Source organism: Gambusia affinis, linkage group LG05 (assembly GCF_019740435.1).
Source record: "Gambusia affinis linkage group LG05, SWU_Gaff_1.0, whole genome shotgun sequence".
NCBI lineage: Eukaryota > Metazoa > Chordata > Actinopteri > Cyprinodontiformes > Poeciliidae > Gambusia > Gambusia affinis.
The window spans coordinates 14,652,107-14,675,006 of NC_057872.1; the positions used below are offsets into that span (position 1 = coordinate 14,652,107).

The window sequence follows — 22,900 nt, forward strand, 5'->3', positions numbered from 1 at the left end:
TAAAGTGTTCACATCGAGAAATAATGTCCTTGCTTTATCTTGTTCTGTCCTTGTGCTGAAGGATCACACTGATCCTTTTTTAATGTTTGGGTTATCAAAGCAACAGCCTTCACATAAGAGACAGTATAGGGTACGCTTTTTCAAAGAAATGTTTCATGCTTTTGAAGAAAAAGCATAAAGCTTTAATGAAACTGAAACTAGCTGCACAGTAAATGAGTTATTTTTAATGACATGCAAAAGAGTCAGTGTTTCCCTTGGAATGAGAAGTAAGAGGAGAATCGGTAGAGCAACATCCTCAATTTGTTGTTATGGACTGACAATGAGATTGCTAAAGAAAGGGCACCGCGGTTTTCTCTCAGGTTGAAGGAAAGAGCATGATGAACCTTCCTCAGACTGATGTCAGAGCATAGATGGCGACAAGAAACATCTCACTGTTTCAGCCAAAAATTAAATAATCGTTTAAGGGTAGGGTGTTATAACCTTTTCTTATTTATTTTTTTACTTATTTTGTTTAGTGTTTGTCGTTTGCAAAGAAATGAAACTTAAAAAAAAGATGAGATAATGTGTGAATGTTTCTCAGCAATAAACTACATATTTATTGATGTGTCCTATTTTTATTGCACAAAAAAAAATGTAAGTAAATGTCTAAATGAAATGAGCTTACTTAACACTTTTCTGGTACTATCAATCACTTTTACACCAAATTCACCCAGCTGCACTGACAAAAAAAAAGGAAAGAAAGAAGAAAACATTTCCATCAATACGCAGAGAGGTAATCAACATGGGGTTAAATGAATTGTCTGTTGCCAGATCTCAACACCACATATTGATGTGGTGTTGAGAAAGCTGGAGTCAAATCCACAACTTTCCAACTGCAAGACAATTAATCTTAACCCCCGAGCCACCGTAACACTTTAATGATTTGTTTTGCATTTTTGTACCTGTCTCAGAATCTAAATGACAATAAATAAATGCAACAAGCAAAATTACTGTGACTTCAATTATGATTTGATTTGTTTTTATTTATTTACTAAGCAACTTTGCCAGTATTTTAACAGGATAATTACTGGAGCAACACAAATTATGTTCTCTTTTGCTAATCCACTTTGATTGTTTTCCAACCCCACAGTGCACAATGAGCTGGCCTGATTTGATAGTGTCTACATCATAAAGTTCTTTTGTCTGCTGTACCTATTCCATACTCAATACATCTCCACCCTTAAAACGTTTGACCTTCTGTCACCCTGCCCAATCCTGACTCTCTCCTGCATGGGAGTTTTCGAAACTTCCTTTTCTGGGCTGTCTGGCTCACCAGATGTTTCCTCTGTTCTCCAAAGCCCACTCCCTTCCCATTTAGTGAAAGGTGCAACACTGACAGAGTGGGGCTGTGTCTTTCACTTGTAGTCCCGCCCGTGACTCACATGAGGAGTCCAACGGAGGAAGTCTTTTAGAAAGATCTGAACAAGGTGGACAGCACCTGGGATTTACTTAGACAACTCTGACATTCATAGCTTTTCCTTGTTTGGACTACTTTCACACAAACCAGTGTATACTTCAGAGCTGCTCTGGTGTTTTACTTCTTTTAAATCCAGCAGGTCATTAGCTGACAATGTCGTGGGACTGTGGTCTCAAGTACATGTTCTCTATGTCCCCTGCACTGCAGCAGGGTAGCAAATGCATCCTGCATGACAAGGAGGACTTGTCCAAACTGGAGATGGTCCAGAGATTGGCGAAGGACGGCTGCCGGTTCCTGCAAAGCCACAGCAAGGGTCCAGAAAAGACATCTGAGGTGAGATACACAAAGACCTGATCTGTGATTTTCACTGCAAACATTTCTATGGCATCCTGAACTGACTTTCTCTGTAGCATCTATAATTAATCAAGCTATCAATATGATATTGTGCAGCTCTGACAGCATGCTGTATGGTTTCATTTAGTTAGTGTATTTAGATAGAAAAAAAACATAATAATCCATTGATTGTCCCTGAGTGAGGGAAATTCTTAAATTGATGCAAATTAAGTACATGACTTAAGGAAAACTATATTATAAGATATATTTCTAGATATTTGTGAAAGAAAAATTCTGGGGTACAAAGCTATATTAAGTTCTGCTGGAAGAAATGGACTGAACAGAAGCAGAGAAATATTACTGCACAAATGTAAACAAACTTGTACAGTAAAATTTGACTATATGCATATTGTCTGTTTTCAATATCTGAAACAAAAACTATTTACTAAAACTATCCTGTGTGCTCCTCTGGATGACTATGACATTAACTCAAAGTGAAGTCTGTTGAGGTTACTTGATACATGCAGTCATGTTAAGTAAGTCACAATATATGTGCATATTTTAGTACCTTTTGGAAAACAACGCCATAACCTATGCACAAGTTTTAAGCATACTTTTCATTGAGCCCACATTACTATGTAAAAACAAAACATTTTTGTCTTAATCTAATGTAATATTTAAATCTTAAATGTTAAACATCAAATATGTTGAAGGATTATCAGGATAAAAAAAAATAAAAACTTGCAAATTTCAGTTTGTGTGTAAAGAAAACTATGTTTCAAATAGGGAACAGTGTTACTGAAATAAATGCATATTCTAATGTCATTCTAACTTATTAAGCATAACTTTTGTCAAATAAGTACATTTGCCACGAGAACATTTAGTCTAACTTACGATGAAGTTAGACACAGAGGCCATCCTTGTGTTCAAGTGCCTCAAACACATGGGTGGTGATTGTGGCACAATCCATTTTCAACATCTGCTACTTCTGAAAGCATAAGTGCACACACACTGTTCAGTTTCACCCGCCTGTGCTCTGTAAAAAAAAAAAAAAAACAACAACAAAAAAAACATTACATCAACCCAACAGCCCTCTGATTGGCCAAAGCTCTGCTGGGTTTAGCTTCACCCTTCCTGCCAGCTGTGTCGACTAGCTGGACTTTTAGACAATTGCAGGAAAGGTTGACGTCTTTGGCTGGACTGTACTGGCAGTACATTGTGTGGTCTCTGGGTGGGTTCCCGTGCGTCAGATTTGTGACCTTTTCTCCCTCACAAGGCCAGATCTTCTCATCTGTTAAGCATTTAGTAAAGTTCACCACCTGCGTTAAGCCGCCACCAATCACAGTATGATCAAATGTCAGCAAGGTAGATAACTTCGGCATTCTATTTACTGTGCTAAATCTCCAGCAGTAGTTGCATGGTGTACCTTTGAAATGCAATTAAACATCACAAAAATGTAACCCAAGTTCAATATATCAACTAATCTAGAATTCAAAGCATTACATAAAATTATCCTGATTCAAACAGGTACTGGAGTTCATCCAACACATACTGTACACTGCATAATGTGTGATTCATTTAAGTATGTGAAATCAGACATCAAGGAGCGTAGAAATCAGTTCACTCCATACAATATACAGCTCCTATTAGAAGATTGAACCCTGTAAAAAAAGAGGAGAGTATTTCAGAAAAGAGCGAGCTCTGATTTCTCCTGGAAAAGCTAAAGACAACTAATGGATGGATTTGACAGGGGGGCTGAAGTCTAAAAAGTATTTTTTTTAGAGCTTGTCTGAGTTGAAAGTGTGAAGTTTGAGGCTTTGATGTATATCACCTCTTCTGTCTTGCCATCTCATGCTGTTATTTCTGAGGGAATTTGGACTCGTCCGCACTCTGACAGTACTGACACTTTGCAGGCCTTGTTAAGTGTCTCACTCCACACATGCCAGACATGAATGAGGACAGAAAACATCTGAGGAACGTGACTTTGAGCAGAAGCCTGAGATCATACTTATTAGAAGGACTTCTTTGGAAACGTTGACTCAAAATCTTTTCGACCCGTGTTGCATTTTAGTCACCGGCTCAGGGGATCTGGTTGCTTGTCTTTTGTATTATGAGTCTGTCTCCCACTGCACACAGACAATTATCCCAGAGAAGCTGTGGTCAGATCAATAATTCATTCTGTGGGGGAAAGGGACATCCACACTTTGGCTTTGGTTGTCGTGATTTGAGTCAGAAAAGCTGTGCATTAAGGCTAAAAGCAAAGCACCTGGTGGATCTGCCTGGAAATACAGAGTATATTTCACTGGAGCCAGGAAGCTAAACATCATCTTTTCATCATGGTTCAGATTCTGTGAACAGAAGTGCTCCGGCTCCACCCTTTCATGGTCGAAAATACACAAGAGGCATTTTCTTTGTGTCTGCGTGCTGGTTACATTGGGATCAGCTGGAACAGCTTTATGAGATGTGCTCAAAGTCATGAATCACACAAGAAGCTGCCAGCATGTCTTAAAGTTAATATTCCTTCCTGTGCACATGGGAACATCCCTGCTGTTTTTGCAGCAGTCAGTCTTTTTGTCTCTGTGTGTCCTTTGGTTGAGTGTTACTGTGCCAGGAAATTCTGCTTTACTGAAGGACCATGTATTTGTCTCCACAAAATACAATTAGGGCTGCAAACTGCAGCCACTTCCAGCCTGTCAGCCCTGGCTAATTGCATGAACAGAGGTGATTCATTGACTGATGACGAATGTAGGAGGGAGTGTATAAGCAAGGAGCTGATGCATGATTGTGTATACAGTGAAATCTTCATTAGGGCCAGTGTATCTGATTTGGGTCCTGCACTGTCCAGATCCAATCAGGAATTGTGTTACTGCAAGCACAACAGTTCTCTCTCAGCGTGGAGGCTGCGAAAGACTGAAAGGAAGACAAAGAATTAGAAAACAATATGGCTGCGTTTGCATGGGGATGATTAACTTTTAATCACAATTTTACAGAAACATCCTGTTATTAGCAAGAGAATCCTTCATGATAAGAAAGGAGAAATGTTACAAAGATGTGAATAAAACATGAAGGAACGGTCTTTGTAAAAACATATAAAATATAGATCTTGGTACAGTTGGAAAGATACGCATTTGTAAGTTGTACAAACACAGTGAACGGTGAACCACACAGAAACAAATCAATAAAATAAAAAGTAATACAACATAAAAAAGGAGGTCGGGGGGTCAGGGCGCTACTCCGCGGCAATATGTAAGTGGTGCTTAAACGGACAGGGTTGTGGGAATTGTACGTTTTTGAACTTTTTTTGATAAAACATCTACAGTGTTTCATAAATGCTGTATAGTCAAAACAAAAATCTTGTATTTATTACACTGGTTGGGAAAATATGAGTGCGTTGACGCAAAGTAGCCAAAAGGTTTAAGTGGATGATCATGTCTTGGAAGGTTTGTACTGCCGCACTCTTTCCATTTTCTGGATGACACATGAAGCAGATCTGAACACAAATGCCAGCCACACTTTTCACATTTTTGTTTGTAAAGAAAACACACCCCATAATTATGCCCTAATTTCTGTCTGCTTATCACATAACAGCCCAATAAAATACACTGAAGCTTGTAGTTGTGAGATGACAAACTGTAAAGATTGGAGAGAACACTTTTGAAAAGCATTCTACATTTAAAAAAATAAAAATAATTCTTAAAACTACTAAAATAAAAAAAGACAAACCTTTAAGCAACAACTGGATTGCTTTGGTTATCATTTACTTTATGTATGCCAGAGTTCCAGAGTTGTTGGGACCTAGATTGTGGTTTGTTGGCAATGATGAAAAAGAATTGAAATGCACCTTAATGGGGATAAATCCATCACCTGGGGGAGTTACTGTGTGGATCAAAGCCTAAGCAGAAGTCCAAACCATTGTTTGTATGCACAGTATAACCAAATGACAGCTTCAAATAGACTCCCCCCCCCACCCACCCCCGGACATCCCCCATAATTTAATTGGCTCTGTGCATAAATCAGTAATTTAAATATGTGACTCATTTATGTTAATCCCTGAATGGGCTCCTGCGATAAGGACCAAATAATGATATATGTGGACGTTTTCTTTCTATTTCAGAGCTGCTTTTGACAGTGTATTATGATGGAAATCAGAGGTGATTTATGTGAGAGGGAGAAAAGGGAATCTCCTTTATGACACACTCAGCCGCCTCCTCTTTTTTTCTCTCTCTCCAGCCACAGAGTGACGAGGCAGTCCGCTTGTGTGTGAGGGAGCGGGACCACGATGTGCTCGTTCTCCGTCGAGTGTTGTCAGAGCAGCCAGCACACGCTGCATGGTTGAGGGGAGGAGGGAGGGAAGAGGCGAGGACCAGGAGGTAAGCCTCTCCACTCCCTCCTTCCTCCCTCTCTCAGTTTCTCTCTCTCTCTCAGCTCTCCTCTCATCAGCCTCCTCCACTGGCTCTGTCGCTCACACACTCACTAAGGCGTGCCCACATCTCAGCTCTCCACTCATAAATGACTAGATTAAATACATATAAATGAGCAGCATGGGGCTGTGAGACAGCCTCCCCAGTCATACTGAGGGGGATCCCTCGGAGTGAACGCACCCGGGTGGATGCATGAAGGTGTCACGCAGCAGCAAGTGCAGCCGGGGTGAGGGCAAGGCAACTCTTCAGGGATGGGATCTCGTCCTCAGCCCCTGAACCTGCAGAAGGACGGCGGACTTCTGCTGCCGCATGCAGCCCTGGTTGAGCAGGAGAAGGACGAGGAGGATGAGGAGGGCTCGGACGAGAGCATCAGCACCAGCACCAGTCGGGCAGAGCCGCAGACGATGCCCACCTTTGATGTCCCCTACTTTCGTTATATAGACGATGAGGGAACAGAGGGAGAGGAGGAATGGAGCAGCAGCAGATCTCTGTCCTCCATCGGCAGGGACTCCTCCGCTGACTCTGTTGTGTCTGACAGGTACGCAGTGGTGTCAGGGACTCCCGAGAAGATCCTGGAGCATCTGCTGGGTGACATGACGCTGGATGATGACCGAGGGACCACGCAGGGGAAAGAGTCAGGTCAGGATCCTTACTTTAACACTTTGCCTCTCTTCTTTTAAACTTACTTTGTCATGTCAGGGTATGAAAAAGCATTTTGATATCTACTGCTGCAAACACTAGCAGTTCAATTTACTGATTTCTGAGAAAAGGACAAAAAAAATTACATGAAATGAAGTTTCCTTTACCCCTTCTGGTCTCCATAATGAGCCGGTGCTGCAGTTTGTCTCCAGGCAATATCATCGGGTTGATCATGAGTGCCTAAATGTTCCAAATGTTCAGCCTGTTTTTTTAAAGCTACTCACTTGAGTTTTTTTGTAAGCTAGATCAAACCCACTGAAGAGTAGCTTGTCAACTATGGTACAACACAGTATATTCAGTTTTCCTATTTGCTTTGCCTTTCTGATGCAAATTGTTAGAGATCAAACCTATCTTTTTTAGAAATAAGCTGCTATACCTCCGGTGACATCACAAAAGGCATAAGGGAACTAATGAGAGCAAATTTAAGTTTTATCTTGGTATTTCTGCTCTTTGTTATCATGACTCTTGATGAAGCACACAAGGTTGAACCTCAATACTAAAACTCAAAACTTAGTTGTATGTCACAAAGCTTACTGAAACCAACTGATCAGCTAAATTACGCCTCCGGTGATGTAACTCACAAAAACAAAAAACACAGCACACAATTTATCTTTCTTTTGGCTTCAGAGCATTGTTTTTTTCTCCTACTTTGTGGTTTTGGAAATCTGACAATCCAGACACCGTTAACCAGCTATGTTTTTACTGTCAGTTCATTTTTTTTTTTTGTTGGAAAAAAAAAATAGCACAGAATGAAATCTTTAAACCAGTGAGAAATATGCAACACTTCCTCATATCTTTTGAGCGTGGCTGCAGTGGACCGCAACCACATGAACTCCAGCCCAGCAGCAGCGACAAATCAACACATTTCCTCTCATCACAGCAGGTACATGATAATGTGACACTGTTGCCAAGGCAGAGGAGACCCTCTGTAGCTGAAGCTGAAGACGTTTGCTCAACAAGAGATGATGACTGAGAGCAGTGCAACAGTCAGACAAAGAGAGAAAGAAAACAAGTAAAAAGAAGGGGTAAAATAATATGATTTATTTTCTCTTAAAAGAGGAAACTGTCATCAGTGGAGGCTCAGATCATGATTAGCAGAAGAACTGAGTAAAACTGATGTCACTGTAGTGCTAGGAATGCATTTTTAAATGGAGGAAGGAGTTAAATTTTTTAAAAGTAAAACTGCTCACATCCTTACATAAATAAATAGCTTAAATTCATCATAGGTCCATTGCTTTGTGATATCATTAAGCATACATCTCCAGGGGGATTAAAAATCAAATCCCAAAGTCAAGCAGCATCCCAAACAAACACCAGAGGAGTCATGAACAGCAGATAGTCTTTACTCAGAGATGTTTAGCAATTTGACTTCTGCTGGGCTGTATGTACCTGCTTGCAAAGGTTGTTGTTCCTTTGATGCTACTTCTAAGCAGATCCAGAGTTTTGCAGAAGCATGGTAGGCTAAGGCGTTCTGATGTCATCAAACTCAAATACATTTTTCTTTGAAAAGTCTCCAAGTTGCTGTGTTTGATATTGCTCTTCTAGATGAGGGGGAAATTACTTGATTTTTAATGTTTGGAGGTGCATATCAGTAAATTAAGATATGATTATGCTGAGAACTGTGGTGTGGAAAAAATAAGTCAGCCAACCTTGGCTGCACAGCAACAAAGCTGGTCTATTAAGTCTGGTTCAACACAGCAGATTTCAAAAATGGCAGCCATCCTATCAGCTCTCCTGCCACATCTAGCAGCCCACCCATATACTGATTAAACTCTGCCTTCTCACTTTACACCAGCCAATCACATCAGCCTTCCAGACTGGTGGTGGTGGCAATTAGAAAATTAATTTATTTCAGTAACACACAGTGTAAACACTAACCCTTTTTTATCAATAATAAAATATCAGGGAGACATTTTATGTACGCAAATGCACAAATTATAAAACATTTTATTCTCTAAAGTATTTTAAGCTTCAGCCAATCAAACTACAGCTCTTATCACTGCCGTTTCTATGAAAGGGCTGGGTGTGAGGCGGGCCTCGTCTTTAGCAGGGTCCAAAGATGGCTGCCACAAAAGACACACCCACAAGGTAACAAACATTCCAACCACACACACAAAAGATTGAATTACTCTAGAACTAAGGTTAGAGAAAAACCTATTGCTTCTTAACAATCAAAAATGTAATTTATTTCAATAATTCAATTTTGAAAAGTGAAACTCATATAACGTAAAGACTCATTTCACATCAGGAGGCATTTTTCAGTTGATAATTTTAAATAGCATACAACTGGGGCACATCTGCATTGCTGGCTCTGTTTTTTCTTGTCTTCCGTTTAACAATACTCCATAGATTATCTATCGGGTTTAGGTCAGGAAAGGTTAAAGACCAGTCACGGACAGTGGGTATTGATAGTCTGGCAGTGTGGACAAGTGCTGAGCTATGGTGTAAAAAGGAAATCCACTTCTCTATGGAGCTTGTGGGCTAAAAGAGACACAAAATACTTTACATGTCCTAGAAGATGAATGCATTCAAAATAGACTTGATAAAACAACAGTGGACCAACATCAGCAGATGACATGACTCTCAAAATTGTCATTCAGTGTTGAAACTTCACTCTGGACCTCAAAAAAATTGGATAGAGTAAAAAAAGAGTACTTCTTTACTCTTTCTACGCCCTCTGGGACTTTGATTTCCAACTGAAATGTTATTTTCATGTGAAAAACATCCGATTTCGCGCCAGGTAGGGCGCTTCACTCTGGATTGTTCAGGAGTGATTTCCCAATCTTCTCAAGGTACACTGCCCTGCTTGTTTGAGGTATTCCCTTGCGTCAGTCCAGCTGATTTCAATTGATGACTGATTAACAGGCATTTGTTGAACTGCAATCAGTTGAATCAGGCACATTAAAGCAGGGAAACCTCTAAATCATGTAGGACAGTGTGCCTTGAGGACCAGGGTTAGAAACACTGGAATGCTACAGCTGTAGCCCATGTTGTACACACATCACACGTCTGTGGTGACTCTGGGATCACAGTCCATGCTTGGTGAATCCTTTCCAAGCTGTTGAATTCGCTTTGCTTCATAGTCCTCTCAAAGCTGTGGTTATTCTTCTTGCTTGTGTATATTTTTTTTACCATACATTTTCCTTACTACACTTTCCATTTTCATACTTATTGCCAACTTGTTTAGCAAAAAGCTTTTTATTGTGAAGGGAGTCGATGACTGTCAGTTGTCTTTGATGACTGTGTCAGTCATTACATGTCATTTCTACGGTGGCCCTGAGGTGCAAACCACTTTAACGTTAACATAGCTTAATTACAAATTACATAAACACAACATTAACGGAGCACCATCACAAATTCAAAAACACAATAACATTAATGGAGCACAATTACAAATTACACAATTACCAGGAAAATGCACAGTACTGCCCATAAAGTCGAGAAATTCTGCTTGTAAATTTACGTCATAATCTTCTTTAATTCTTACCTGTGAAAGGTAAAGGCAGTGGGTCCACTTTGTACTGTAAAACCGTTGATACTAGTCCAGCCAGCACGTCTTCTCCACTCCCACTTTCAAGATGATGGTAACATAAGTAGGACTCAGCGTATACATATTCATGCCTATTGTCCTATCAGCGATTTCTCAGGTCTCCAACTGGGACATACCCTTTCCGTTTTGTCAATGTTGTGTTTTTGAATTTGTAATTGTGCGCCGTTAATATTGTGTTTTTGAATTTGTTGAGGTGGTTTGCATCTCAGGGCCACCGTACATTTCCGTATTAAAAATCCTTCTTGTAATTGGTTCTATGCATAATTTACTTATTCATAGAAACTTCATTTGGAGTTTTTCTTAGTTGCAAGCAATTATGAAATAACTAATAATAATTAAATAATAGTTAAAACCTATCGCACTTATGTCATAAATATATATGATTATATGAGTTTTACTGCTTAGGTAAAATTACTGGTATTAGCCCTATTTTCAATAAAACTCTTGTTTTACTGAGAAGTTCTGACCTGCACAGGCAGCACAATGACTATAGAAACTATTTGCAAATCCTCAGCTCACAACATTAAGAATGCAGAGAATTTCTTCTTTCTGGAAGCACCAGAGGCATGTTTGAGGGGAAAGCAAACATGAACCACAGCTGAGTAAAAGGCTGATGTTTTCCTTTCCTTCCTTTGCACCATGCAGGACAGTTGCAGCTTTTCCTGGGCTTCATCTGAAATGCAGTTATTGATTCCTTCGCTGCACAGAGCAGCCAGCTCTCAGAAGCATGTTCTAGATCATTCGTTTCTGTAATGACAGGATTTCCGTGGTGTTTTGAGACAGGACGAAAAGGAATCCCATCAGGTGAATGACTGTCACATTCAAAGATAAAGGCTCTTGTTTGCCGCTAAATAAATAATAATTTAAAAAAAGTTACTGTATAGCTTGCATTGATCAGCACAGAGCAACTGATCATGTAGTCTGATTAATTATTTTGAAATTATATTATCAGACAAAATATAAAGTTAGACAAATTCTGGCATTTTAAAGACTAAAATAAAAAGACTACAAATATGTACTAAATAAATTCAGACAGAACAAACACTTTTCAAATAATTTTTTAGTATTAACTATATACACAAAATTAACACTTTACTTGTGCACAGTCTGCATGTGTACATGTTAGAACATTTCCTGAATGCATGGGCCCGGACTGCCGTACCCTCTGGCATTGGTCACGTTTTACAGGAACCACTGATTGCTCATGTAACTTCTCAGAATGAAGAACTTCTTCAGAAATGTGACTGTGGACACTGACGTTTCCGTTGGGCATCTGTGCTTGCTGAAAGCTTGTTTAAGACTGAGATGGTGTTTTAGGGTTGAATAGTTTCGGTTATAGGTGCACTCCTTTTTTGCACAACGTACACACTATCATAGTATTTTCGAGCAAAAATTAACCACCAGTGAGCCAAGAGAAGCAGTTTTGTTTATCAGTCTATGTATATGTATATACAGTAAGGACCAAAAGTTTAGACATACCTTCTCATTGAATTCAATTAGAAAGTGTGTCCAAACTTTTGGTCTGTACTGTATATATATATATATATATATATATATATATATATATATATATATATATATATATATATATATATATATATGCTGTCCTCTTCAACTCACACCCTTTGCTGACCCCTTATTATTTTGTTGTCTATATTTTTGCTTTATGTGCTTGGACAAAGTTTTTTCTTCCTCAACCTATCCCTCTTTTATTGTCGTTTCATCTAATGAAAGGTGACGCCCCCTTTTCAGGCACCTGTCTCCCACTTTATGTTTGTATGTTGTTCTTTGGAGAGGTTTTACTGAAATGCGAATTTCCCTCTAGGATTAATAAAGTATATTCAATTCAATACTTGTATTTCTATCCATATTAGGACTATGTATTGACTTCCATTCCTTTCAGTAACTGGATTTAGGCCTAAAACAGACATTTTCCGTAATCGCAACTAGTATATCCCAAATCCTAATTCAAATCCTAAACATAACCCCTGAGCCTAAACAAGGGGGAACGCCATTATAACCAAACTTTGCCTCATTTCTAAAGACAAATGGGTCTCCATAAGACATACTGGTCTTCAGGAGGCTGGTAAATATACCAGAAATGGTCCTAAATATGCCAGCTATTACAGAGGATTTTACGTGTGTAAAAGTGCTACAGCTTGTGAGGTAGTTTTGAGTTCCCTGCTGTTGTTTTCAGACTTTCTGTTAAGGTTGTGTCACTGTGTTGTTTACGACTGCTGCATGCATGTGAGAGAGTAACCCCCTCATAAGCGGGGAGTTATGTATGCACAGCTGCTCTGAACGGATTAACATAATGATGTCGGTGAGTCTACTGGACCGGAACATTCACAAAAGACTGGAAGCTGCAGTGAAACTAAAGGAAGTAATTTACAATTCTTGGTCTAAGGCCTGTACCCAGAAGACTGATCCTACAATATGAAATAAAATGTTGTTAAATGAATAACTGGCCATATTTTTGACTTTTTGTACAAAAAACAACCAGGTTGGGAAATCATGTGTCAATATAAGAATATTTACAAGAGCAATCTTTCTAACAAAATGCATAAGAAGTTGATCTGTGATTGCAGCGCTAACATTGAATGAAAATATTGAAATTTTAAAGAGCTGTATTTTTCCTTTAATTCAGTTCACTTCAGTTCAACACAGTTTGATTCAGTTCACTGTATTGACTTTGCACTAATTACACAGAAACTGAGCAGCAGAACAATTAGCTTGACTTGGAATGAATCATATACAGATGAATGAGCAGAAAATCTGCACCTTAAAGGAGATTAGGATGACCGATCTGATTTATATCAGATTGCTTCTTTTCAAGTGCAAAAATTAAAAACATAAGCTAGAGAAACATCGTCGGACACCGTCACGTTGTTAGCTTATCTCCATTGACGCAGATGGCATAAACTATTATGAGAGTCTGAAGATAATGTCTGTAAAGGCTTCTTTCAACATGCCAGAGTAAAATATGCTTGAAGATTTCTGTTTACTTTTATTTCCTTCAGACTGACGGCAAATAATTTTCCTCTAAAGAGAAGTTTTTTCATGTTTTCCTGTGCTTAGCAATCTCTAAATGATTTTTGGCAGTAAAGAACGAGCTATCCTTGTGGTATTAAAGTGGAACATGGAAAAAAATGTGAGGCCATATGAATCATAAGTGCAGCCTAGCAATATAAGCAGTTCTGAAGATATTAATCATGCAGCTGTCGGGGTCGGTAGTGTTCCTGCCCTTCAGCGTACTGCTGCATTAATGAGGCTGTGTTCCTGCAGCGTTTAAGCCTGTTTCCCTGTAATAGCGTACCTTTTTTCAAAGATGAAATTCTCTCTGAACATTTGCTACTGAAACATACACATTTCTGACCTTTATCAATATGTATGTGTCTTTGCAGATATGCTTCTGGATGACTTTCTACTCACATACCCAGTGTTCATGTCAACCAGCGATTTATGCCAAGCTCTTCTGGGACAATATCCTTGCATGGAGGTATTTCTGCGGAAGCATTAGAATTATTTATTCCTATTAACACACATAAATTCAATTTACAAACAGAAAAAATGGGTGTTAAAGAAAAGCATTAGTGCCTCAGCTTCCACTCGCCGTTGAATCGTCTCATTGAATGTACAGAAATCTGATCCTTAACCAGTATGCACCTATTGCAACAAGCGGCACAAAATTAAGGAGGACCTGAAAGAGGTTCTGGAGAGGAAACAGAAAGTCCTGCACCTGGTGTGGCATTGGATGTCTCTCTGCAAGGAGTTCCTGAGAGAGGACGAACATGTGAAAGTCTTCCTCAAGGTAGGAAATATCTGTGTAAATGAGTGGAACGTGAGATGAGATGTAGAGTGATGACAGACAGCTGTGCTTCCAGAGTTTGTACCGTTACGTGATCGATGATCTTTATGAGCACCCAGCCCTGGAGAAGGATGTGAAAGAGTTGCAGAAATTCTACCAGCTAAGACGCAGACAGTAAGTAACTGTATCTGCTTATTTATTTTTTTATTTTTTTATTTTCATGTGTAGCTATGACATCCAGTAGGAATGACACATGTTGGTGGTCTAAGAGGAACTTTTCAACACAAAGACAGAGTTCTTCTCTCCAGGCCTCCCTTTTTAGCTTTTCATCAATGACTCCATTCAGAAATTGTAAAGTCATTTCTGTGCTCGGCGGTTTTATTCTCTGAGATTTAAAGGTCATCTTGCTCTTTATCTTTAATGTAAGAAAGACAGGGAATTCTGGTTTTAAGCAATAACGACAAGCTGCTAGAAGTGGTACTCACATAAGAGAGAAGTATTGCTATAAATAGGCAATAGAAAGAATGCAATGCCTACATTGTCTCTCCACTCCGCTGCCAAAAAACAAACATGACTCAAACACACAAGTTGTTGAGTTATTCTAGAGTGTGGCATCGGGGGGAAAAAGAAGTAGGCATATATGACAGATTTGTGTCTTGCAAAAGTCTTTATATCATGCAGACCTGAAGAAAGTTTACATTAACGTATAATATCGGGCATTTATGTTACAGACCAACATAGTACGTGGTTGTAAAGGGGAGGGTTACAGGTAGCAATTCCCTTTACTTGAATACACCTACATTAAAATCCAAAGTAAACAAATGTTTCCAAAGCATACCTAATCCATAAACAGTAAAGTCTGTGTGGAATTGAATCTCATTATAAATCCAACTGTTCTGTAAAGCCTTGGTGGTTTATTAAAAAAACATTTTTGAACAACCAGCATCATGAAAATCACAACACATTCTCAACACATTGGTTGTAACACATGGTTGTAACACATTCTCACACCCGACTCGTCATTTGGAAAATCAAGGAACACAGCAGACAGATCAGGAATAAAGTTATGTCTAATTTAAAAGCAAGATGCACTTGCAAATCAATATTCAGGGCTCTGAAAATCACCTTAAACTCATAATCCCTCCTATAAAACACGGTGGTGGCAGATTTGCGCCATTTCCGTTAGTGTAGATGGGTAAGTTAATGACTTAGTGTTGGTCTCCCACTGTATATGCTATACGTTGGGGTTTGTGGTTATAATGTGACAAAATAAGAAAACTTTTGAGAGGTGAAAGTACTGTTCAAGGCACGTAACTTACAGCATTTTCTTTGTCAAGAAGAAAGAAATTAGTGTTTGCAAGTGTCCAATCATATTGGAAAGATTCTCTTTAGCGCAGTGACAAGAGTGTCCCTCAGGCCTCAAAAAGAGAATGTTGAAGAAAAGAAGATGTTCTGTGGAACTCCAGGAAACAACTACAGACTCCGAGTATGAGAGCCGGACATCTTGCTGGTGGACAGGAAAGGTCAGCATGAAGGAATGCTTAGAAACTTTAATCATGGCAGACTAACAGCAACAGACGCTGCTCTTAGCAGGGGTCTGACATAAAAGGCTGCAGGTCTGTGACCGATTAAAATATGCCAGATTTATTTATTCATGACACTGCCATATAAAATTTTAATCTTAGGAGTGATGTGCCTTTGAATTCTGCCGTGTTCGACTCGCCATCGATTGGAGACTAAATAGTGCAGATAATAATCATTTCATTTCAGTTATTCAGTTTTCTTTTATCCAGTGTACTACATCCCCCCCCCTTCCAAAAAACAAAAACCTTCATCATAGAAGCTCATGTCAAAGAGTGCGCACAAACTTGATAATATATATTGTCAAAATATCAATAAAGGTTAGATAGTTCATGTATAATTTCATGTTAATTCACCAACTTTATACATGTTAAAATATTTAAAGATGTCCTAATAGAAGTTGGAAATGTAAAATGTGAATGCATTGGATGTGATTCTGATGAACTAATGTATGTGGTGATGACTGATGTGTTGAAAAGGCATGAAAAACTAAAATGCTCAAGTGATGTTTTGTTGTATCATTTAAGTGTTTGTCTTCAGTCAAAAATGAACAAAAATGTTTTACTTTGGTTTCTAAACAAACCCTGAGTAAGCAGACTTATTGCCCCGCCCATCTCCCTCTGTCCCCTTTGTTCAGCCAAAACATCTGCGTGCGTGTAGTTCAGTCTTTTTCTCTTGGTGCTGGTATCTCAGCCTGCCTTTTTTTATCTTTATATCTTGTTTGGGAAACCCACATCTCCTACCCCATCAAACTGCTAGACTGTGTGTGTGGGTGTTACCCACTGACATAATCTTGTATTTATGGGCTTTTCACAATCAGTCCTGTCTCAGATGGGGACAAGCTCAGCCGATCCCACTGCTGTGGCAATCTGCTGCTGTGTGAAAAGGTGTCTTTTTTTTTTATAGACGGAGGCCCCTTCCTCCCAACCTGCCTCCTGATCAGCTTCCATCTGGACTTTATGTGCAAATTGAACGTCAAGTCATATGATTCATAAACCTCGCAGTGAGAACAAAACCCAATCTGTGCTTGGCATTCTGTATTCTCATGTGACATGTGAAGTCATAGATATCCACAGTGACTCTGCTCTTTTTGTAGGCGGGGTCTGTTTAGATGTGACAAAGGGAATCAGGTTTTTCATTAGCACAGGGCTACTGCTGCTAGCCCCCGAGGAGGGATCCCTCAGGACCGGTTCTGTGCCAGAACGCCTATTGGGATGCAAAACTCGTGAAAGCTGAGCGATGAATACAGGCACACGGCTATATATCATGCCGACCAGAACTAACCGATGAGAATAGGATGATGAAATGAAGAGATCACTTTGGAATGTCTAAAATCTGCTAAGCACTTTAATCTCTACTTGACACTGAATGCCAGTAATGGACTGAAAGCTGCAGAGGATGTAGTGGATAAATATATACCCTGTTTACCCTGATTATAGACTTTAGGGTTTAGTTGTCATTAGCAGATCAGTGAGTCTTTTTGTGGCTATGAAAGGCTGGTGCATTTGACTTTTTCTCTTTTGCTTTTATTTTTTTGTAGCACTGTGGATGATGATTCGCCACACAGAAATGTAAGTGAGAATTTCCCGTTTAATATCTTCAAAAGAGAAAAGTTGTCATAAAAAAACAGAACTTTGTGTGCCCTACAAAATATCTGGGGTTAAGGCCATAAAAAAAATTTATTTTTTTGTTTTGTTGCTCAAAGTAAAATTCTTAACATGCATTATAATCAATGGATCGTCACTTATTTTGCTTTTTAGGGTAGAGCTCTTTCCCACCAACTGAGCTTGAAAGAGAACGGGCTCAGATCCAGAATCACACATAGAGAGAACAAGGAAGGTAAGTCCTGCAAGGTGACGTTTCTTGGACATTCCTCCCATCATTACGCTATTTTCAATATGAATGAAAGGAAACGTTAAGCTGGGAGCTTGAAACAATAGGGGTCTTTCCAAGGAATGAATGACATGTTTGGAAATTCCTGACTTACCATGTTTTCCACATTTGGACCAGTTTTTACTTTTTAATCATGTAAAAAGTACATTTTGATAACCTATTAGTACATATTAAACTTTTTGTTAAGCCCACATTTCTGGAATAAAAATGAAAATGCTTTTTTATTAGCCTGTGATTTTAACATTTTAAAAGCATTTCCATTGGTTCTTAAGCAGAACATTATATTTAACATAAATAAAAGGTTTGAAAACATTAGTTAGTTCAATGGTCTCGCTATGGTGTCTTGTACCAAAACCATCCATCTGCCAAATTCCTTTCACACGAGTCAGGATTAATTACTTCTTCCTTCAACTCAGGATGAGCTCAGAGCAGTTAACAGAAGTGCTTTACATTCAGTTACATACATTAGAAGTACAACAACAATGCTACCTCAAAAGGACAAACAATTTTAATACTGAGCTGCAACGCTAACGGCCTAAGAAAAGCTTAGAAGCCTGCTAGTAAGCTTATTACATAGCAAAACAATCCAATCGCTTGCAAATATTTCCAGACCGAAAGTAAACAAATTCAGTAGACAGTTACTTCTCTTCTGTTAACATAAACGCTCATGTTGACGTATAAGCTGGTTCTTAGTCATTGCTTCAAGGAACTTGACCTGGAATGCGTCGTTCACAATAGACACGTCTGTTCATTTGCTCTACCGCTAGCAAAACAAACGGGTTTTTTTGTTTGTTTGTTTGTTTTGTTTATGCTAGCAAAACGAACGTACTGACTAAATAACATAAAAGTAAAGCAGTTCCCTAAAAATCCAACAGATGGCAGCAATGCTCCATGCAAAATCAAACTCCCACGGTTTGCAGGACAGTCAGTGTTATTAATCTCAACTCATGAATTGAGTTACTGAAAATAAAAAATAAAAAAACAATCAGCAATATTCAGACTTATTAAAAAATGGCTACATCTTCTTTTCCAGTTCTCTGCCGTGTGTACGTCACGATGGACTCATATCTTAGTGCAAAGGTCCACGGTGAGGTGGTTGCTCAGGAGCTGTTGCAGGCAGTGGCAGAAAGGATGGATGTTCCTGCATCTGAACTGATACTGGTGGCCATTACTTATCCTGGAGGTAAACAGCACTCAGATCTCTTGCAGCAGACAGCTGTCACAGATGAATCATGGTACTACACATCTCACCTAAAGAGTAACTTCTTAGAGCAAAAACTGAAGCTTTCTAGAATTCTTTTACATTATGAATAATAACTAAACAGAGGTCATGCAGGTACAATAAAAGATTACAAACTTGTTTTCATTGATTGGATTTTATGATCAGTTATTCTACGGTGGATAATAAGATGAGTTAATTGCATGCCTGGTTCAAACCACTGGGGGCCAGTATCTGTTTTCTGTGGCAGAAGTAACTGGTTTCCTTGGAGCAGAAGCTGCCACTGACTCTTATCTCTGAGCACTGATAGATGCTTGCAGGCTACCCGACTCATTTTTAATGGCATTCTGCTGTTCATGATGCGTTTTCCTCTTTGCAGGTAGACTCCTCCTGCAGCCTCAGGACAGAGTTTTCTCCAATTCTTTACGGCCAGTGGGGAGGCTTCATGTGTGCAGGAAGGACCTCGGTGAAGTCCTGGTAGGAACGGCATTGTAATTTGTGACTTTTGATGGGTCTCAGGAGCAGATTTAGTGGGAGAGAATTTTGTCTAAGAAAAGGAGAAGCGAGATTGTTTGAAATTAGAGAAACATAAAAAAGACAAAATAAAAATGGGATGCAAAAACTGCAAAACATTCCATTTGGTCATTTGAGTTCTTAATATGATAAATAATAGGGATCCATTTTTGTCAGTCTATAATACACAACACCTCCATTCTGGGTAGGATTGCCAAACCATTATCTCAATTTGGAAAGTTTACAGAAATCAAATTATTGACTGAATACTCTGTTGTGTAATTCTACAAGAAAACAAGCGCTTTCATAATTAAAACCTAATTATCTTAGCAAATGGATAATAAATTCACATCAAATCCTCCTTCAGTAAAATCTGACTCCTTGTGTCTAAAATGGGTTGTTAAAATGAAAAAAAGGTTTTAAAAGGAGTTTGGCAAATAAAAAAAAAATTAAAAAGACATCTTATATGTGTTTTTCCTCTACAGAACCCATTTACAGATAACTCAGAGTTGCAACTGAGGACTCCTCGCATGCTGACTTTAAACACATGGGATGTGGCTGTTGCACTCACCAACTTTGACTGGACAATTTTCAACTCGATGCACGAGGTTGGCCTCTATTTGCATTCTAAAGCACAAATAGTTACCTCTGGATGTGTCGCCTTTCTTTTTGTCATAGCTTTCTTCAGCTCGGTTAAAGGTTTTTCTTTTTGTCTTACAGCAGGAACTGATCTACTTCACCTTCAACCGCCATGTTTGCAGTAGCTACACAATGCCATTAGAGATGCTGCTGCAGCAATGCAATGAAGTCCAGCTGTGGGTCATGACTGAGGTGCTGCTGTGCCCAACGCTCTGCAAAAGGGTCCAGCTCATCAAGAAGTTCATCAAGATTGCTGCTCAGTTAGTCACTTCTCACAACAAAAATAATCATAATTACTGCCCTCTTGTGGCAAACCATTAAGTTGCACTTAGTTTGATTATTTTGAAATATAACCCTTAAAATTCTGTTTTATTTTTATTTTTTCTAGCTGTAAAGCACAGAGGAACCTCAACAGCTACTTTGCCATTGTTATGGGTCTGAATGCTGGTGCTGTAAGCCGCCTCAGTCAGACGTGGGAGGTTAGATTTCCTCTTTTCCTTCTGACATTAATTTATTATTATTTGCAGCCGCAGTTGAACTATAGGGACAAAATGTAATAACTAATGTTTCTGTCCCTGCAGAAAATTCCTGGTAAATTTAAGAAGCTGTTTTCCGAGCTGGAGACAGTCACAGTGAGTCTACTCAGATAATTGTTATATTACCTCTCACTGCAGAAAGCAGAGTGTTTATTTTAATCCATGCTGCACCAGGGGATACAAGTGGCTAAAACCAAACATGTTTTACTTCGCTATAGAATGTCAGGTTTATGTGCTCATTAGCTTTGAATCCTTCCAGAATTCACTTCTAACAATGTCTGCATGCACAGACACACACATCCTTCCTTGGAAAGTTTTGCTCATTTTGAATATTTCTTCACAGGATCCCTCACTGAACCACAAGGCATACAGGGACTCCTTCAAGAAGATGAAGTCCCCCAAGATCCCATTTCTTCCTTTACTCTTAAAAGGTGTGTTCCTTTACTCTTCTGCTTCAGGAGCCCAAAAAGTTAACACTGGGGTAAAACAGGGAGTTGTCACAATCATTGGATGATTCCATTTTTACAGCCAATTTTTGCACTAAATACAAATCTTTTCCCTTTTAGACATCACATTCATCCATGAAGGCAACAAAACATTTCACGATAATCTGGTCAATTTTGAGAAGTTGGTAAGTTTTTGTGTCTTTTACCTTCTGGACAGGAAATGTAAAGTATGGAAAATGCTTTATCAAAGTCTTTATCTGTATCCTCCAGCACATGATAGCAGACATGGCGAGACACATCCGAGAGTGTCAGCAAGACCACGTGGGTCAGTATTCAGATTGCTTGTCATGCATGATGTGATGTTTTAAGCTGATAATCACAATGAGACCTGTGAGATCTAAATTGTCAATGTTTTTTTTTTTTTTTTTTTTTTTACACCAGCTATTGCTGAATTTTATACACAAGACATTCACTGATTCATTGTTAAAACAAAAACTGAGAGAATAGATCTTAAAAGTAAAAAAAAATCTGACTTAGCATTTGAGCTGCCGATCACTCAGAGCTGATTAAAAAATATATATCTGATTCCAATTTCTGTCCTACTCCAACCTCTGGCTGATGGCTCTACAAGGTGTTTGTAGTTTCAATGAGACGTGGTGACAGACTGAGAACCATTGATCTAAAGCAGTGTTTCCTCAAGTCACACTGTCCTGCATGTTTGAGATGTTTTCCTACTTCAGCAAAACAGATTTCAACTGACTGTAACAGGATTTTACTGAATTGCAGACATCTGAATCAGGTGTGTTAAAGCAGGGAAACATCTATAAACATGGAGAGGAGTGTGCTTTTAAGATCTCAAGGCACATTACAGAGTAGTTAACTCAATCCAATGATGCATTTGAACTGATCCTAATCTTTTCAAACTCTGCAGTCAACTTCAGTTTATCATTCCAATATCTAAGGATACCAAAGAGATTGGTTCTAGTTATTCACTCTTTTCCAATTTCTAATTACTTTTGGATAGTGTTTAAAGCATTTGAACACTTGTGGATTAATACCATCACAGCTTAGAAGTAAAATAATGTTCTTCTTCTAGGAAATGGAATTGCCCAGAAGAGCAGCTCAGAGGTTCGAGCCTACACTGATTACCTTCATGTCATCGACAATCAGCAGACTCTGTTCGAACTGTCACATAGACTGGAGCCTCGTGTGTAGACAGGAGCTTTTTCTATTCTTCCCACCCTGTGGAATTGCCAAGGATCAACCGATCACTGTCTCAGCTCGTAGTGCCCAGGACTCGGTCAGCAATCCTGGGAGGTATGCACGTTTCTGACTCCAACACATAAGATGGAGTAACTCAATCAGGAGGCTGTCACCAGAGACCTAAACAAGCAGTGAAAGACACATGTGAGGAAGGCCGCAGAAACTGTTTGGATCCACTACCACGTGACTGATTCGTTCAACTATTACTCAACAGGAAAGCTGCAGCACCAGCGGCTGAACTGCAACAACAGCAGAAGCCTTGAGTGGCAGCCATTTATCAAGACATCTTTATGGGGTCCAAAGCTGCTGCTGTTTTTATGAAGACCTGCAGATGGCAGAAGTTAGCAAGGGAAATTTTTCTTTTTCAATGGCACACTGCAATGTATACTTCCAGTTGATTAATACTGTTCCGCTCTAAAGTGACTTTAAATTGCGTTAATGCTCATGATTCATCTTTCATACCCCGACAAAATCAATTAAAACTTTACATACAGTGCTAAAAACAAAAAAGCTGATTTCTACATATTTCTCAGGATTAAAGGG

General features: G+C 39.1%; 1 protein-coding gene across 2 annotated transcripts; it reads left to right on the plus strand.

Moving 5' to 3' along the window:
- Nucleotides 1–1,416: 1,416 nt before the first annotated feature.
- Nucleotides 1,417–22,328, plus strand: LOC122831417 (rap guanine nucleotide exchange factor 5-like). 2 transcript variants are annotated; one of them, XM_044117578.1, is made up of 18 exons: nucleotides 1,417–1,789; nucleotides 6,020–6,159; nucleotides 6,749–6,849; nucleotides 13,864–13,942; nucleotides 14,126–14,270; nucleotides 14,344–14,441; nucleotides 17,389–17,419; nucleotides 17,609–17,687; nucleotides 18,775–18,924; nucleotides 19,340–19,437; nucleotides 19,959–20,081; nucleotides 20,194–20,372; nucleotides 20,501–20,591; nucleotides 20,694–20,744; nucleotides 20,992–21,079; nucleotides 21,215–21,279; nucleotides 21,365–21,419; nucleotides 22,191–22,328. In XM_044117578.1, the coding sequence occupies exons 1-18, from the start codon at nucleotides 1,610–1,612 to the stop codon at nucleotides 22,307–22,309; spliced, it is 1,872 nt and encodes a 623-aa protein (XP_043973513.1). In that variant the 5' UTR covers nucleotides 1,417–1,609; the 3' UTR covers nucleotides 22,310–22,328. The 2 variants fall into 2 exon arrangements, with proteins under 2 accessions (XP_043973513.1, XP_043973514.1); XM_044117579.1 differs by lacking the exons at nucleotides 1,417–1,789; nucleotides 6,020–6,159; nucleotides 6,749–6,849 and adding an exon at nucleotides 8,969–8,997.
- Nucleotides 22,329–22,900: the final 572 nt, after the last annotated feature.

Coding starts and splice junctions, on each gene's coding strand:
- LOC122831417 (XM_044117578.1), top strand. CDS start 1,610: ATGTCGTGGGACTGTGGTCTCAAGTACATGTTCTCTATGTCCCCTGCA. Junction 17,688..18,774: donor ACATAGAGAGAACAAGGAAG/GTAAGTCCTGCA, acceptor CTTCTTTTCCAG/TTCTCTGCCGTGTGTACGTC. Junction 20,592..20,693: donor GCCTCAGTCAGACGTGGGAG/GTTAGATTTCCT, acceptor CTGTCCCTGCAG/AAAATTCCTGGTAAATTTAA.